We start from the raw sequence: 19,154 nt of genomic DNA, 5'->3' as shown, positions 1-19,154 counted from the left end.
CCATGAATGATGAAGCGGAAAAGAGAGCTACTGAAGATGAAGTGACCGGATCTTTCGCAGACTCTATCTAGAATTAGAGTAATTAGCCATTTACTTAGTTGCCAAATTTAGAAGGATTGAATGAATTTAGGAGGATTGAATGATTGAATGCTTTATTTATAGAATATGTGTGGTGCCCGCATAGAATAAGTGCATATTATGGATAGTGGAACCATAAACACCATCTTAAGAGAAAAGGTGTATTTTCAGTCTATTAGAAAATATCTCTGAAAAAGTAATGACTGTTATTGGAAGTGATAAATGTATAGTAGATTCTAGAAGAGCCACAGTCATACTACATATGGGAACTACTTTGCACATCAAAAAAGCATTATTGTATCCTGAATCTACAAGAAATCTCATAAGTTTTAAAGATATCTACGCTAATAGTTTCTATATAGAAACTGGTGAAGAAGATGGTAGGGAGCACCTACTCCAACACTCGCATTAAAGCACCTGAAGTGTTCACTACCTTGAAGACTGTGTTTCGTAGTGCAGAATTATTCTCCCTATGGCATGATAGATTAAATCACCCTGGTCTTAGAATGATGAGGAACATAATTACTAACTCACGAGGTCATGGTATAAATGTGAAGAATTTTCCGAATCATGAAGATTTTGTATACCGTGCATGTGCTACCAGGAAATTAATTATAAGACAGTCTACCTTGATAGTACAAGATGAAATCCTTGTATTCCTGGACCGAATCTAGAAAAATATTTGTGGTCCTATTTAGCCATTTTTTGACATGTTTCGGTACTTTATGGTATTGATTGCCGGAGACGTCTAGCGAAAGTGGAAAATGAGAGCTTACCATAACCGATCACAAAAATACCCTAAAGGAAAAGGAACGGGAGCCAGTTGAGACTTGGTGATGGTATGGAACCAAAGGAAGTAGGCATATTAGATTTGAATCTTCTCACGTAAGAAGAAACCGGCAAAAATGCGTACGTTGAAATTGAAGATAGTAAACTAAAGGACCTTGCTCCAACAGTAAGAAATTATGAAGAGCAAGATGTAGAAGCATTTGAAAGTGAAACTTATGATGAAATATCAATAAACTATGTGAATTCATGGGAATTCTGGAATAGAGCAACCACAATAGTTGACTCATACTTCACAAATAAAATTACCACAGTTATAGATCATGACGCTGAGCCTGCATCGCTCACTGTATGTAGAATGAGGTCAGATTGGGAAGACTAACAAAAAGCAATAACAGTTGAACTACTATCCATGAACATAAGAGAGGTTTTTGGGCCAGTATGCCGCATACCTCCCCACATCAAACCAGTAGGATACAAGTGAGTTTTTGTTCGTAAGAAGAATGAAAGAAATGAAATTGTAAGGTACAAAGGACGATTAGTGACATAAGATTTCACTCAACGACCAGGCATTGATTATGAAGAATATATTCCCTAGTGATGGGTGGCATTACCTTTAGATATTTAATGTCGATGGTAGTCAACCTAGAGTCGAAAATGAAATTGAGGATGTTGTGACTGCATATCTTTATGGGAGACTTAATTCAAATATTTATATCAAGGTACCTGAAGGAATACCATTACCGAATCAGGATAGAAGAAATAGAAATCTTTATAGCGTAGAATTGAAGAAGTCACTATATGGGTTGAAACAGTCAGGTAGAATGTGGTACAATCGTTTGAGTGAATTTCTCATCAAACGAGGCTACACAAATAGCATAGATTGTCCTTGTGTATTCATAAGAAGGTCTCAGAATAGATTTTGCATAATATCTGTATACGTAGATAATCTGAATATCATCAGTACAGAAGAAGAAATTAAGGAAGCAAGCTCGTACTTGAAGTTTGAATTTGAAATGAAAAATTTGGATAAAACCAAATTTTGCTTGGGCCTACAGCTAGAACATGTGGCAGATGGAATCTTTGTATATCAATCAAACTACACTCAGAAGGTGTTAGAGTGGTTTGGTTTTGAAAAATTATTTCCCATTAAAACCCCTATAGTCGGAAGGTCATTGCAAGCATATCAAGATCCCTATAGACCTAGAGAAGAGGGGGAGGAAGTATTGGGACTGGAATTCCCATACTTAAGTGCAATAGGTGTGCTGATGTATCTAGCTAATTGCACTAGTCTAGACATAGCATTTGCAGAAAACCTACTTACACGATACAGTGTAGAGCCCACTAAAAGATCTTAAAAGGGCTTGAAGGATATTCCGCGTTACTTGTAAGGTAGCAAAGATGAGTCTGTTCTACAGAAAGAACTAGGACCTAAGTCTGGTTGGATATGCAGATGCTAGGTATCTATCAGACCCACATACAGTGAAATCACAGACTGGCTATATTTTCCTCTATGGTGGAACTGCAATTTCCCAAAAATCATCAAAGCAAAGTTTTGTATCTATTTCGACGAACCACTAGGAAATAATAGCTTTATATGAAGCCACATGAGAATGCGCATGGCTTACAAGAGTGATCAATCATATCCAATAGTCATATGGTTTGAACACTAGTAACACTCCCACCATTATCTATGAAGATAATGCTATATGTATTGCACAAGTGCAACTGGGATTTATGAAAATCAACTTAACGAAACATATCAACCTTAAGTTCTTTTATAGTCATGAATTGTATATGATGAACGAAATAAAGGTAATGCATATCAAGTCATATGAGAATCTTGCAGATTTATTCACTAAGTCTCTCCCTGAATCTAGTTTTGAAAGATGTGTTCGTAGCATTGGGATGATGAGGCTTAGAGAGTTGCAAATTTCAGGAGAAGAATTTTCATATAATACCGATACAAGGAATTAAATCTTAGTCAAGAACATTAAGTTCCCAAAAGTTAATCATGAAGATTATATGAAGAATTTTGAGTGGATTGTACTTGTCGAGGGTAAATCCTTGACAGTGATTCTGGGGTGTATCGGACGATGGGTGCGTGATCCTTGTTCGGAAAGCGTATGTTGGATCCGGTTGTGTGTGTGTGACTCAAGAACACAAGGGTTTATCCAGGTTCATGCCCCCCCTCAAGGTAATAGCCCTGCATCATGTGTATTCTTCTTTTTGTGGTCTAAGCCAGTTACCCATGCTCTTCTTGCCCAGCCTTCTACTCATTGGGCCCAAAAAAACCTCTCCCTATAAGCCTAGTACTCCTCTCTTTATATATCAGAGGGAGGGAGTACTTACACATGAGCCGAGACACAGACTCAGACCTAGCCCGAGCTTCTCACCTAGGCCTATCATTACTAAAAGCGGACGTATCCCATTTGCTCTACATTGCCACAGAGCCTGTCCCATCGCTCCATCGCCTGCGTCATCCCGGTCGCCCAAACTGTCATATCCCGTCCCCACACGGCACCTGCGCACCTGCAAAAGAACTCTTGCCACGCCTGTCAGGCCATCCCGTAGTGATTAATGCTACGGGATGGGTCACAACCGCTATGCACTGACCACGCTGTGGATGACCAGAAAGGGGATATGGGGAAGGGAACTACTCAAGTGAAAAAGTATTTATTGTGATTAGACTACTAGAACACATACCTACCCCACGACTAGAGGAGATTGGTTGCGGGGTTTGCTCTTATGACCTGGGGACTGATCGCGGAGTCCGATTGGAGTGTCAGGTTGCGTGGTCGATGGCTTGCCACGCGGTTGCTGACTGGTCGTGCGGGAGGACCGCGGTTCTGGAAAAAACGTGGCTTACGGTATCTGCTGATATCATACCGGCGAGGGTCCGCCCACAAAGGACCCCACTATTCTTTACACCGATAGTACTCTTTTTTCCTTATATGAGTTTTCCTGAAGTTTGTCATGTTAAGGTTTTTAACAAGGCAATCCGTGTGATCATGTCGTGAGCTATGTAGTCTTTCTTCCAATTTTTCTCACTTGGTTTTGAAGAGTTTTAATAAGATATATGCTTTTCGCGAGAAGTGCCCAAGGGGAAGTGTTAGGAAACCTGAAGTTTGCAATCAAATGTGGGCCCGTCTCTATCTCTTGGAAGATTCAATTCTATCTCTTAGGGGGTTTTGGCACTATATATATGGGGCAAAATCCTTCATTATAAATATAGATGAATAAAGAATATAAGCTTTTCCCTACATTATGTCCCTATTCTGCAATTGTTCTCTCACGGAATCGCTGGACTACACCCGGTAGCAGCGGTTTCTCAATAGTAGCGAGTCCTTTTCCACAAATTTTGTGCAATGAAGTTTGGATCGTCCGTGGTAATTGCCAACTTCGGGGGACCTTTGTGTGAAAAGTGGCGAGCTTTTTATGCGATGGTGCCTAATTTTAGGAAGCGGTTATGTTATGCCCATATTTGCTGACGTACTCCCCTGATAATAAAAGAATGTCATTTTCTATATTAATATAGTCACCAACACACTACTTTGACCACTAATCACTAGTATAAAAAATATACAAAACATAGCAAAGTTGTACTATCATAAAACTATTTTTCAAACAAATCTAGTTGTACCATTTTCAAAAGTTCAACAAAAATATTAAAAAAATATTGATGGTCAAACTTTAAATATGTTGATTGTACGCAACTCAAAATAACACTCTTTTGTAACCGGAACGAGTAGCTTACCTAATTTAACGTGTATTATAATTTACGGGCTCAATCTCTTTATTTGTTGGTGATAATTTACAGTTAGGGGACAAACAGATTTAATAAGAACTTCTAGGTATGATTTTTGACGAATGTGCATCATTTCTAACATTTTGTGGCATTTTCACATGAGTTCCTCCCTAATTTTACCACTACCTTTCAGTCTTTTTTTTTTAATTGAGGTGTACTTAAGTCTAAAACAAAAGAAAAGACAGGGTAAATTAGCATCTTCCCCGATTTTGCATTTGACCTTCGAGCTCCCAAACCATGAGAGCTCTAATTGTTTCTTTTTTTTAAATGGACAAAAACAAGTCCCTCGTAAACCAAGAATTGTGGGTTTTTAACAAAACGAGTACACGTTGTTTTTATCAAAACCGATTTACAAATTAGCAACATCCATATTCTATAAGCACAACCATCACTTGCTCGCCTCCTCTACCGATTAGATTGGTTATCGCCACTATTTGTGTGTTGCTCTCTGCCGCGAGATCTGGTCTTGCATTGGAGACAACTGGCCCAAGTGCTTACAACAAACTATATTTGGAAGTGCAAAACTGCAAAATTTCTTATGAAATTTAAGCATTCCAAGTAGAGCATAACATGACACAAGGATTCTCATTCTCAGAAGTTGAGAAGAATATGGTAACCTAGTGTTATGAAATTTGATCCCGATACAATATCCCTTCAATGAACTCACAAACCGAATGAACTGTACATTTCTCTTCCTTTGCTGATCCAGAGATGAACTTGTCAAGATAGCACTATGAACAATGACCAAAATGCTAGGGAAGAACAAGAATACCAGCCTGCGGCTAGAGTAGAACCGAGTGACTACCGAACTATTTAACTACCAGCTTCATTTCCTTGATAGCTAAGAGAAACAGGCAAAGACATGTCTGAAAAATGGACCATACTGAGCAGTAAAACATGTCACATGGCATAAAACAATGTGCAACATCAGCATTCGACTGCTCTTTGCGAAACCATCCAGCTCATGTGGGCCAAGCAGAAATGGCGCTTCCACATGCAATGGCACCAAAAATCTTGTCGAAGTTCAAGAACGTGCAGCAACACAGGTGATCACAGTTGCAGTATTTTGCTGATCTCCTTTCACTGGGATATCTACGCTTCAAAAAGAACAGCGGCTACAGGACTTAGGTTCACAAAATAAACTCCATTTTCAACTCGAGTCCGCTGTGAGATACATTAAGAGGTCAAGGGTCTTCTAAGTCCACCTTCCACCTGTTAAAAAAAAGAAGTCAGAAGCATGTCCCAAAAGGCCAAAATACATGCCTGAGCCAATGAAATTGCATCTCTGCGTAAAGGCAATGTATCAGGTGCAATCCGGTTTTACGGTGTAATTGTGCATCTCCGTTTGAGCATCATATTCACATGAAAAATTCTAAAAAATATTAATGAGGTAGTCTATGGAGTGGTATAGCACCCTTTGAAATTTCCAATTTAAATTCAAAATGTGCTAGAAAGAAAAACAAAAGAGAGATAAGTTATATGTGAAAAGTAACATTGTGATTTCCTTTTTCATTTCCCTTTGATTTATCAGTCAAAGTTTTCATTTTTGTTATTCTAATATTAGATTAATTTGAACCTTAAATTTTATCCATAGGTTGAGTATATTGAGAAGTACATTTCTTTTAAAGACTTCTCCATGTGATGTAGTGCCAAACTGAAGATGGAATGCATGATTATTCCTCAAAAAAGGACTGCGCCTGATATGTTGCCCAACATAAATGCATCTAAATAATCCATGTTGGTGTAGTGCCAAACTGAAGCTGGATTGCACGATTATTCCTCAAAAAAGGACTGCACCTGATATGTCGCCCAACATAAATGCATCTAAATAATACTCTGTTATGATCCTAAGATCATTAAGGGGATAAACACCTGCCGGGAGGATAGCCGGACAGCGTTGACTGCTAGGGGAAGGATTAGACTATAGATTAGAGAAACTTATAATATTGGGACAGACTTTGATTAATTCTTCTCTTGCTTGATTACAAGGATATGTTGGCTGCCCCTTTATATAGAGAGGGGAAATTACAATCCTAATTCAATTTCAACTTCTAACTTATCTCCTACCAAATTTATCTCTAAGCAGTCCTAATTCAATCCGACTCCTAACTCTCCTACCAAACTTATCGCTCAAATATACTAACTAATCTATCCTAACCTCCCTGACCTCGTACTACAGTGCTGCGGTTACTGTTTGCATACGTGAACAGCTTTTCCTGCATGATGGACCGATCTAAATGGCCCTAATGGGCTAGATGTGACAAGTGGGCTTTCGGGTGAGACGCCGCTTCGCACTTTTACCACCTTGAGCATGCTACGAAAGCTCACTCTACCCCTTTGGACCTTGAGCATGCTACGAAAGCTCACTCTACCCCTTTGAACTGTGTTCCCTTCCGGTGCAAAATTTGTCCTCGCTCTGCATGTTGCTTCCCTTCGGTTTGTAGCTATCGTTTCGTCCTCTAGGCATCGTGCTTTATATTGACTTCGTCGAATCTTAGCCGTACGGGTGATGACGTACCATTCCCCAAACAGTAGCCCCTCACGGGTGAGATAACGGGGGGAGCTCCTGACCGTTAGATGTTGGCATTGATCCGTCGTGCCCCTTCGGCCATTCAAAGTACGTTCGAGTTATTGACGCAAGTCGCTGTGTTGTTGGGCATTGATATCTTTGCGCTATGCTTTAATGCGGTCAGCCCGAAACGCATTGCCGTGTTTTGATGTGCTTTCATTTGAGCAGCCTACTTGAAGTGGGTTGCTGCGTTCCCATGTCATTTATTGGCCCACGTTAATCGTGGGTTGTCTTTTGCCAAGGGACGCCATTGCTTCGGTCATTGCATTCGTAGTGGGACAAGTGTCAGTCTTTCGCCGATTGGCCAGTGTAGGATGCAAGTCATTGGCGTCTCATCGCAGCCTGCACTATATAATACAGGTAAGGATGCAAGTTTTGTATTTTCTAGGTCATTGGGCCGGCCTAAAACTCAAAAAAATAAACTAAAAATTCACCCCCCACCCAATTAAGTCAAGAAAAAAATGAACTAAGTATTGATCCAGAAGTACCCATTGGGTATCCACTTGCATCCCTAAATACAGGGCACTTGATCCTTAACCGCATTCGCCTCATTTGTGATCTTGCGCCGACCTGCTCTCGTGTCACGCCTCCTTGCCAAGTGTTGCTTCATCACATTTCCGTCCTCCTTCCTTCGTAGTTATGCTCCGTCCATCTTCCCGCTTCGTTCGTCGCTTCTTTGTCGTTGTCGCTCCATGGGTTGCTCAGGGAAGGCCGTAGGCTTAGAGGACTTAAGGGTATGCCACAAGTACCCTTCGACCAACATTCTTGGCCGGAGCAGCGTGACCAAAGAGATATTGGCGGACATGATGAAGAAAGCGAACCTTCGCAACACTAAGATCGTGCGGCGGAGACCAATTGGGCGTAGTGGTGGTTCTACCACAAGGTCTCAAAAGATTCAACACTTCCAAAGCCAATGCTTTCTCACGGACGACCCATGCCTCCATTGGCTATGAACATGGGTCCATCTTAGTGGCAACAGCAAAATGTTCCAAACATAAAGCACCAGACTCTTTTGGCTGACTGCCTGCTATCACTAGAATATACCATAATGATGGAGTTGTTGGTTAAATATTCAAACTATAGAATTGAGGCTGTAAATATTAGTCAAGCAACAGGAACACCTTCATGGAGTATGTCATGTCCAGCCCATTAGGGCCATTGAGATCGGTCCATCACATCTGTTGTTAGGTGCTGGAATTACTGTTCATCAGTGGTACTGTTTGCGCGCGGTAATTTAGCACGAGATTAGAGTTGTTAGCGATAGGGTTAGTTATATTGGTTTGTTAGTTTGGATCAGATTTGGTTAGAGGTAAGATTAGAGATTTGTTAGTTTAAAGCAGATAAGAGTTAGAGATAAGATTAGAAATAGGTTAGATTTGAATTAGGACTCCGTAGGCCAGCTGACATATATATACATATATATATATACATATATATATATATATATATATATATATATATATACATATACATATATATATATATGTGTGTGTGTAGAATTGCGTCTAGTAGATCAAATCAAGTAAGAAGAATTAATCTAAGTCTCTTTCAATATTCTGTCTCCCCAATATATGGTCTAATCTCTCACATAGCAGCCGACGCCGCCCGGCTATCCCCCCAACGGGTGTTTACCCTAACATCTATTATGTACAAGAATTACTCTTCACGCATGTGAACAGTAACCACGGCTAGCAAGAGATCAGGGAGGTTAGGATAAATTAGTTAGTATATCTTAGAGATAAGTTTGGTAAGAGATGTTAGGAGTTGGATTGAAATAGGATTGTTTAGAGATAAGTTTGGTAGGAGATAAGTTAGGAATTGGAATTAAATTAGGATTGTAATCAAGCAAAAGAAGAATTAATCTAAGTCTTCCCAATCTATAGTCTAATCGCTCCGTAGCAGCCAACACCGCCTGGCTATTTGGCTCCCGGCGTATGTTTATCCCTCTAATGATCCTAGGATCATAACATCACTCTTCCAAGAGATCGCCACAAAAGCAAGGTTAGCCCGAAAGGTCCCTTTGGGTCCGGGCTTCGAGGCCCCACACTACTTGTTTGGATCCATATCCACAATAGCCAGGATTGGGATATATAGGAATCGTCAAAGAATGAAATGGTTGTATTATTATTCCAGTTATCGGGCATCACTTACATCATTAGCCAAAAGAGATCTACAAGCAAAAGATTTAAGTTGTCGAGATTGGCCCGCATGTGTTTACCCACTATCATTACTACCACTTTGTTAATCACCCTGCAAAGAGAGAAACTTTTTTGTAAATTAACACAATCTAGGCTTGTAGCAATGTTGACAATAGTTGCAGCCTTGATAAATGACTTAAAGAGTGTTGTATCCTAGACGAGCCTTTTGCCCCTTTGTTCCAGAAGATTATATATGATCCTCATGAAAAATGCATACAATACGGGCCTGTTTGGTTCGGACCCTGGTGCAGGCAGCTCCGGCCAGGCAGCAGCGTCAGCCCCAGGCGATCGAAATCGGACACCTGAGGGCGCTGCCTGGCCAGGCAGCTCCGGCCAGGACTCGATCCAAACGAGCCCTACATATTTACAGCTAAGTGAGCCTGAAACTTAAACAACTTCAACCAGAGCAGATGTATTACAGAAAAACACTCAACATTGGTATTGCGCTTATACTGATTAAAAAAGGGCAGTCAAAAACTTGATGGCAATGAGCCAATGAGAATACAGAAATATGAATGCCAGATAACATAAGCCAGAGAGAAACTGTGCAGTCTATTGCATGACACCGTATCCTCAAGTTAGATCCAGACATATAGGTAAAAACTTGAGACCTTCGTTTTAGTACACCCCATAATCACTACACATTGGTCTTATTTGTGTACCAGGGAAAAACACCTGCTCAGTTTTTTAGTGGCCACATGGAAGCCCCCACTATTCCATGGGAAAACAATCTGATTGGGGGAATAATCCATAAAGTTTCCCCATGTTACCAAATATCAACTGTACATGAAAATCAGCGAACTATATACAGTTAATTGTTGTGAATCTGAGTATTATATAAACTTCAAATCTCACCAGCTAACTATTGTAGACTACGTTAAGGTGGGGAATACCACAAATTTAACAGGGTTATTTAGCCATCATGTGCTTTTTCTAGTAAGTATAAAACATCAAATGGAAAAAGAACAGAGGGAGTGACATAAATTACAAGGTAATACCTGATGATTGCATGCATTGTTTCGAACATCCTCAAAGAGTGACGAGTAGTAGCAAGGATCATAAATTGAACCTCCCAACATATCATCTGCCATGGAACTCCGTCTAACTGAATCAGATCTGGGGCTTAAGAAACTATTTCTTGCTTCATGATTTGCTTCAAAATATGTTGGCATGTTGGAAGAGGCCCCTAATCTATACATCTGGATCCATATGAATGACGAAAAAAACCTGACTGAAAACCCAATGATCTGCATCCACAATGCTAGTCTGAGTGAGAAAACAAAAAGCTGGCCATACTTCTCGTCAGGATTTAAAGTCCTGTATAAGCAGGTACAAGAGTTAGTGACATGAAAAATATGATACAAGAATATTGTTACTGATACTCAAAAAAGAAGCTACACATTCATCCAATAGCATGCACATATTCTTTCTAGTCACAGATAAGTGACGATTTGTATCTCAACACAGTGTCCCAAGCACATATGTAACCACTAATTTGTCTAGTAATATATTTACAAAAATTTGAAAAATTAATATGTTATGAAAATAACTTTGAGACAAATCACAATCAACAAGTATCATTTGTATAGGTTATTCCTAAACATCTGACAGCAAGGTTTTGAAAATTTGACTCTGCATACTTAAAAGTCGCTTATTTTTTACCTGATGGAGTTCCAACTAACTTATGCTCTGAAGTTCTAAGTTCCAATCAATATAGTAACGACTAATGAGATAATACAAGAAGCTAAAACCCACATATGTAATAATTGGCAAATCAATTATTATACAGTGTTCACGGTGCAGCAAAAAGCAAAATTAACTTTATCTTCAAAAGAAGAAATAAATATTTGTGCCACAGTGAAAGACAAATACACAACCCCACTAAACAATTTTCAGTCAATTAGGCACAATATGAGGGTCATAAATCTAACGAGTTTCAAGGAACAAGGGTATCCCTAAACCTCCAATACAATGCAATAGAGGAACGATAGGAAACAAGCATGGAAATCAGTCTGGTGCAAGATTCAGCATGGTGGGCTCCAACAAATGACATTGCAACTTGCAGAGTTGTTGGTACTCGTCAATGCATGGTTTCAGGAAATCAACATGGGTAACCTAATATATCAAAGAACAAGGAGATCGGCAGCTATTTTGCAAAGTACCCTATTTCAAACATACAAAGCTATCCGCAGAACCAATACCATCCGGTCAAGGCGCAAGGGCGCACGCTCACGACCTGGGTTCGATCCCTGGCATCAAAGATGGCCAAATGGGCCATTCGGGCTGACCTGGCACGGGCTCGGCTCGGCACGGCCTGGCTACGGCACGGCCCGAACGGCCTAGCTACTGTAACAGGCCGTGCCATGCCGGCCCGCGTGCCTCCCCCTCGGCCCACGGCACGGCCCGTCGGTCACCGTGCCGTGCTGGGCTGGCCCGGGCACGATTTCGGTCTGGTGGCACGATCGGCATGACGGGCACGGTCAGCCCAGCGGGCACAGTGCCACGGACGGCCCGTTGGCACAGCCAGCCCAAAAACATAAAAAATAGCTACAAAATTAAAAAAATATATAGAAAATAGATAAAAATATAAAAAACAGATAAAAAAATAGCTACAAAATTAAAAATATATATAAAAAATAGAAAAGAACCGGGCCTATGCGTGCCGGGCCGTGCCGGCCTGGGCTGGGCCGTGCCTGCCGTGGCCTCGTGCCGTTCCGGCCCGGCCCGTCTCGACTCGGGCCGTGCCGTGCCGTGCCTGGGCCGTGCCTACAATGTCATGCCTCAGGTCGACCTAGTAGGCACGGCCCATTTGGGCATCTTTACCTGGCATGAGCAAGGGACTTTGTCCCGCTTCAAAAAAAAAAAAAACAGCCAATAACATCCAAAGTCACTAGCATATTGATTATACATCCAGAATATCATATTCATTTCTCCATCCATGGATTCACATTACAAGAAATGAAAAACAGGTAACTAGACTGAAAGATGGTTGTTGCAGAAGACATACCATATAGCACACGAGAAGAGTATAAACCAAGCAACGTCAAGGATGACAGCGAAGAAGAGAAGGACAGCATATGTCCGGCCAAGTCTCTGGCTACTACTTTCGATCGCTACAACAGCAAAGAGCCCTATCACCAGGTTGATCACAAGAACCCCATTGAACAATGCCCCAAGTGATCCAATCAGTGCACAGCCAATCTAAAAAAAATTGAAGTAATTATGCGCATGAATACCACAACTTCACTAAATTCAATTTCTGCTGAGTGAGGATCCATTTCAACATCATGAACATTAAGATCACATAAGCATTGAAAGAAACCAAACATAGAGGAAGAACTCTAAGTACCAGTAGAGCTAACCATGCAGAATGCTAAACCATGGCCAATCATCATGAGTTCATGACATTGTAAACAGACCAGTTTTCCCTCATTCTTTCACCACACTTGATAGAAAATTCAACATAACCATGCCTAAGATATTCACTTAACCGCATCTAACAAAAGTTAACTTGTTTCAAACAATGAAAGAATCACGAAGGCAACAAGCGCCCGAATTCAGCAAAAACAAAATCGAAATACTAAGCAACAGAGCATAATTGTATCTAAAAGTAACTGAATCTTGAAGCGTCATCCAGAGCGTCCTAGGTCAAAAAACCGAAGCACGAAGCTATCGCCCTTCCACTCGTTCCATGCCTAACAAAAAGAATCGAAGTGAAACCCCATATGAATATCGCATTCAACTAAGACTTCAGTTCCCCATCGCATTCAATAACCAGAACAAAACTTGGGTAAACTAGGGGTCGAAACAACGCCCCCAACGCGCACAAATGTCACTACGGTAGCAAAAATTACAGCACGCTCAAACCCGATCCAATCACCAAGTCATACCAAGACTCCCATCACCGGTAACAACAACCGCAGCAGCAAAGAACAAAAGTGAACCGATATTGGGGGCCAGGGCGAGCAGCCGAGCAGGCCCGGCCGATCCGACCGAGCGGGGGAGGCGGGTGGGAGAATGAGGGCGCGGGAGCGCACCTGGAGGTAGATGAGGGCGAGGGCGAGGGACTGGAGCGCGTCGTAGTCGCGGAGGAAGGAGCGCAGCCGCGGGCCCACTCCAAACAGCGGCGGGCAGCAGGGCATCCCGACACCCGGCGAGCCCGGAGCCCCGGACGGACGGCGAGCGGGGACGCCGGAGCCTGGGACTTCGGACCGCGGCGGGCGTGATCGACGAGGGGAGAGGGGAAGGAAGGAATCCGAGGATATTCGCCGCAGATTGCGAAGGGGCGAAGGAGATCCGGGTCCCGTGAATTTACTGTTCACCATACGCTATAACGTAAAATCCAGATCATTCATCTACATCTAACGGCTCACAAAAATTTAAAATCAGCTGACTTCACCAGTTGATGAGGTCAGGAGATCTCAATCGTGCCCGCTAGTCGATGGCTTTCTTGTCCTTCTCTGATTTGTTTGGGAAAACTTTTTGTTTCTTTTTTATTTTTCGATTTGCATAGGACATTAACTTTTTTGAGATTTTTTTTCGTATTGCTGTATATCGTATGTTTATATCACACCCACTTTATATGCTTCAAGATTCGTACTTTTGTATTGGGTGAAATAAGTTCAGAAAATTTGCATGATTTTTTTGTCATTCTTTTAGTGTTGTAATTTTAGGTTAAATAATTTGCAAGTTTATGTGACTGAGATATAAAAAATTGAGCTAAGTAAGATAAGCCCCAATTCCTTCAAAAACGGTAAGATATTTCCGAGAGCGAGGTGATTTGGTCAGATATTGTTCATGTTTTCTGTCATGTCTTACATCTTTTTATCAGATTGGAAATGTTGTCAAATATGAGTGAAGTAAATAGCTTTGTTCACAAGTAGTGAATGAATACAGATTAGATCGAATACGGTAGAGAATATCTAGTCAGACATAGTGCAAAACACAGAGATCATATATAATATAAACATATCATTGATCAATCAGCTGAACATGTCCATAGTGCAGCAACAGAAATTTAGCACGACAAGAACTCCAAAATCATGTTAGTCGAGTGACTTTTAATGCGTACGCGGGTGACGTGGGCCTTACCAAGGGATTGGACTGGACTTTTTCGATTTGTTTGGGAAATTGTATTCTTTCCTCTTTTTAATTTGCATACGAAGCATTTAGGTTGATTGAGAAATGTTATTCTCCGTCTATTTCTGTTTACAGGGCATATTAGGATTTGAAATAATTAAACTTTATAAGTTTTGATTAATAATTAGCCAAACTATGTATAGATTTAAGTGTATGAATGTAATATCAATAGATTCATATTTTATGGATCTTTAACTGTGATATTAATTTTGTAACAATTGATAATATATTATAAAATAAATTAATGATTAAAGTATATTTTTAAAGACTTCTCCAATGAAAAACATAGTCCGGCCAGCCACATACAACAGGTAAGATAGAAGATTGCAACTTTAAACACGTGTGAGGCCAGGCGCCCTTCAAATGAAAAACATACTATTTTTTATCGATGTTGTATTAGGTGCACCACGCGTGCGTCTTACCAGAGCGGGAGTAAAAGAGTGGAGTATAATACTCCTATCTGAACACAACTCATTAAGAGATGCCAATAGATACCCGATATCTGCTACCGGCAGGTATTTACTCTATTAAGAGTTAGGTATAGATATTTTTCATATCAACGGTTCTATTAGCGGGAAAAAAAGAAGTCACTCGTTGAGTAGAGCAAGTTCAAATACGTTTTCATAGTACCCGTACCTATAGGTCCCCACTAGGCTATAAGCCCACCTCCATTCATCCGATCATTCGGCCCATCACCCATGTAGCTCAACTACTAAAACCCCGACCACCTTACTCGTGAAGGTGCCAAAGCACACTGCGTAGAGGCTAACCCTGACACCCCACCCGTGTGGCAGCTATGGCCATGTCCCTCACCCTCAGTCCCTCACACAGGCACATAGTCGTCGCCGGTTGACTTGCCCTTGGCGGCTCGACCCCTCACAGTAGGCTCGCACTGTAACGGACCGCGGTCTCTGCCGCACTGCGACAACCAGTCGCTCTCACCTCCCTAGCTCTCAGTGACCCGACTGTCGCCTCCTAGTGCCCCAACCAGCTAGGTGTGAGACGCCTAGTCCGGTCGCTGCCTTAGCCCACCGCCCTCACCCGTCACCCTCGTCGGTCGTCGCCTTAGCCTACTGCCCTAACACGTCGCCCTCGTCGATCACTGCCTCGGCCCATTGCCTGGGCCCCATCGCCCTTGCCTTGTACCCCCGTCGCTCGTCGCTCCCCTCCCGGTCATCGCCGACCACAGCCCCAGTCTAGCCAGCCGCTGCCAGTTCGACCCCTAGGCGTCCCAAGTCTAGTCTAGCATGTCACCACTGTCAGATCCTGAATGCTGCCATCGGATCCTAGGTGTGAGTAACCTATTGGATACCTATTACCTGCTTGGGTATATGTATGGATAAAAATTGCATCCATGAATGGATATAAATATTATAGTAGGCGTGTTTGTTTGAGATGGATATGAATATAAGTGGTAAAACCCGATAGGTCTGGACCTATTCAGGGGTAAAGCCAGCGTCGGAGAGAGAGGTGCATAACTCTTTACTATTTATCAGAGCTACAGTAATTTACTGTTTATCAAAGATAATTTTAATAGTATTTTTAGATAGAAGGAAAGTGCATGTGCACTCATAAACCTATTGGCATCCCTAAACTCATTCATTCTTTGGCCTACGTACAGGGATCGATAGATGACCATAGTCTTGGGGCAGCAAAAGAGAACGTTAACCAGCAAGCATCACGGCCTGGGTTTGGACTAGTCGTGACAATCAGGGGTGGATCAGGCCGATTCCGTGCTATCAGATGATAACAAAAGAATTTGATAATCTTTATTGGTGTTCATTAGCAACGTTTCTTTTGTCTGGATCTGCCAATCATGGATGGCACCAAACTTCCGACACATGTTGTGACAACCAAAACTGAAAACGACTGGATCATCATCAAGCCATTGTCATGCGACAGTACCCTAGGGGAACGGACGCCTTACATTGACCAATTTAATTTTTTATAATAAATAATACTATATTTTGACCTTAAAAGTACTTCTATGTCATTTGTATTTTAACAAGTTCTTTAATACGAAGAAATTAGAAAAATAAATTGTTAAGTGAAAATTACAGTAAAACAATTATGCCGTAATGGTGTATTTTTTTTGTATTTGGGAGCACTACAATATCCAAAACGAAGATCGAGTGGCTACAAGAGGACTGAGTAGCTTGAGCTCGCTGGGCTAATTATGTTCTTTTATCCCTTCTAGCGCTCTAGCAATATGAGCAACACGCACGCGTTTCCATTGCTACAAGTCACACTTCTCGACCATTTTCCTCTTCACAGATGCCATTGTCAATTTGTGTGCTCGCTCGGACATGAATGCTTCTAGTTGTTGGATTCCTTGTACATTACGTCCAGGTGCTGGAGTAGCTATTTGGTGGTTACTCCTCTGTTTGTTTTATTCTAATCATCCCTGATTTAGCTCCGGACTATTAGCCTTAGGCCCTTTTTGGATATAAAGTATTTTTGAAGTTTTGTAAAAAATTATATGCCTTTTCAAAATACCTTGGTTTTGAAAATTAAGAGGTTTTTGAACGTAACAAATCTTGTTTTGAAAACCGTAATCCTAAAGTTGTAGTCATTTTATAGTTTTGGAAACTCGACCTTGGACCTTTTTTAAAATGCATGTCCTCATCCTCGTTTGCATGTTCCGCGTCAAGCAGCACATCCAGGGTGACGTCCCTACCGAGCTCAGCGCAACCTAGTTGGTCACCAACTATGCCATCCTCTCACTGCTCCATGTGTCTCTCTCGGAGGATATCCTCGCGATCATTCTCTCTCCCGATGCTCGCCATCTGGTAGAGCCTAGAGAGCCTCTTCCACAACAACAAGACATCGCGTGCCATGTCTCTCAAAGCCGAGCTCCCCAACATGGCTTAGGGCGACCTCTCCATCCTTGCATACTCCCAGAAACTCAAGTCCCATGCCAACATCCTCGACTATGTCGACATCCTTGATGACATCGACCAACCGGTCAACAACGGTTTCCTCTACCTTGCAAAATATCACCACCATCATCAAGACGAAGATGTCTCTTCCTTTTTTTCTTGTAGGGATGGTCAATGCTACTCTACGAGGAGGCCCAAGCCAAGTCTTGCTCTACTGTCGAAGCATGTTTCCGATCATCAGTTTGTACCATCACTACGAAAACCTGCTTGCCGGTTTTGCACTGATCAAAAGTGAAAATCGATGCCAGTCTTCATCTAACCATGGTGTACATCTCCACAGTCCCCAGTCATGTGGTCGCCACTCTTGTCGATTGAAGAGAACAAGATCCAAGGGAGGAGATAAGGTCTGGCTAACCTGGCGTTGGTCAAGCAATGAAACTACTCTCACCGGTGCTCATCAAACACGAAGTCTTCCACTTCACAAACGATCATCAAACGCCAAGGCAAACTGATGCCTTATGGGAATGCTTATCCTTCCCCCCCCCCCCCCCCCGAGTTAAACACCAAAATGAAAAAAAATATTAAAAGCATAAGGAAAAGCTTCATAAATCATGATCCTTTAAATATGGAAGGCATTTGGATCATAATTCACGAAGCCTCATAATATAGATTAACCCCTCGCTCCTAATTTGTTCACAAATATAGTGGAAGGCAAAGTATATGCATAATTTTAATATTTAAGTCAAGTTAGGGAATTTGAACTATATTATAGAATGTAGCTAGATAAATGGTAAAAGATGAAACGATAAACCATTAACCACTTGTAAAGAGAAAGATATAACATATCTCCGGGATATCATCATTTCACCATGAGACTAAACAAAAATAAGCTTACAAACGTGTTAGTCTCGAAATAACAAAAAATATGATATGTTTCCTCTAAATTAGTACATACAAGTAATTGAATAACTTGTGGGAGGCATGCACGTTGTCATGAACGACAATTTAGAAGCATACCCTATATTTTAGACTCATGGCACATATATGATATAAAATAAATATATGTATCATGAACTAACCTACAACAAATAAAACATGTAGATTGCTCATGAATAGGAATTAAAACATATCAACCTACCATATGAAAGAGACAACTGGGCATTGCATGCAATCCTAGATATGTATAGGGACTAGATGAAACATATATATGAATCTGAATCTAGTTACCCAATTTTACCTTCATAGGGACTATATCTTCATAGAACTTGTGACTTTCTTCATGAAACACATGTGATCCTAGGCATTTTTTTGACTTTTTATAATTGTAGTAGCACATAAATGACGAGGCAGCATCTGTGGCATAAAGATGGCCAGTTATTGTTAGACATTAGACTAAGTTGTAAGGATCAACTAGACTAAAACATGAACACTTAGATTTACGTAGAAATTAATTAATCCAATCATTGCTTGGAGAAGCCATCATGATGATCTCGATCGCTTAGGGAAGAATAGCAACAGGGATTAGTTTGTTGATTTAGCCTCACATCAGTGTTAACAATGCAATGGCATTGAGGGCGAACACCGAGATAACTCGACGGTGGTGTCGGCATTCGAATCATAGCAGCACCCATAGTTATCAGTTTTTAGTGTTTCAGAGTGTCGGGGTGAGGCTAATCTCAGGAGTGATCAATCACAAT

General features: G+C 41.3%; 1 protein-coding gene across 2 annotated transcripts; it reads right to left on the bottom strand.

Moving 5' to 3' along the window:
- Positions 1-5,270: 5,270 nt before the first annotated feature.
- On the bottom strand, positions 5,271-13,732 carry LOC133891339 (uncharacterized). 2 transcript variants are annotated; one of them, XR_009904184.1, is made up of 5 exons: positions 13,477-13,732; positions 12,447-12,640; positions 10,438-10,756; positions 9,393-9,491; positions 5,271-5,884 (listed from the first exon to the last, which is right to left on the bottom strand). XR_009904184.1 is itself a non-coding variant. In XM_062332054.1 (4 exons), the coding sequence occupies exons 1-4, from the start codon at positions 13,579-13,581 to the stop codon at positions 5,849-5,851; spliced, it is 654 nt and encodes a 217-aa protein (XP_062188038.1). In that variant the 5' UTR covers positions 13,582-13,731; the 3' UTR covers positions 5,271-5,848. The 2 variants fall into 2 exon arrangements, 1 of the variants encoding a protein (XP_062188038.1); XM_062332054.1 differs by lacking the exon at positions 9,393-9,491 and having other exon boundaries at positions 13,477-13,731.
- Between the last annotated feature and the right edge of the window lie 5,422 nt (positions 13,733-19,154).

Source organism: Phragmites australis, chromosome 14 (genome assembly GCF_958298935.1).
Source record: "Phragmites australis chromosome 14, lpPhrAust1.1, whole genome shotgun sequence".
NCBI lineage: Eukaryota > Viridiplantae > Streptophyta > Magnoliopsida > Poales > Poaceae > Phragmites > Phragmites australis.
The sequence above is the reverse complement of the archived record's forward strand: the minus strand, read 5'-3'. Positions and strand labels throughout refer to the sequence as shown.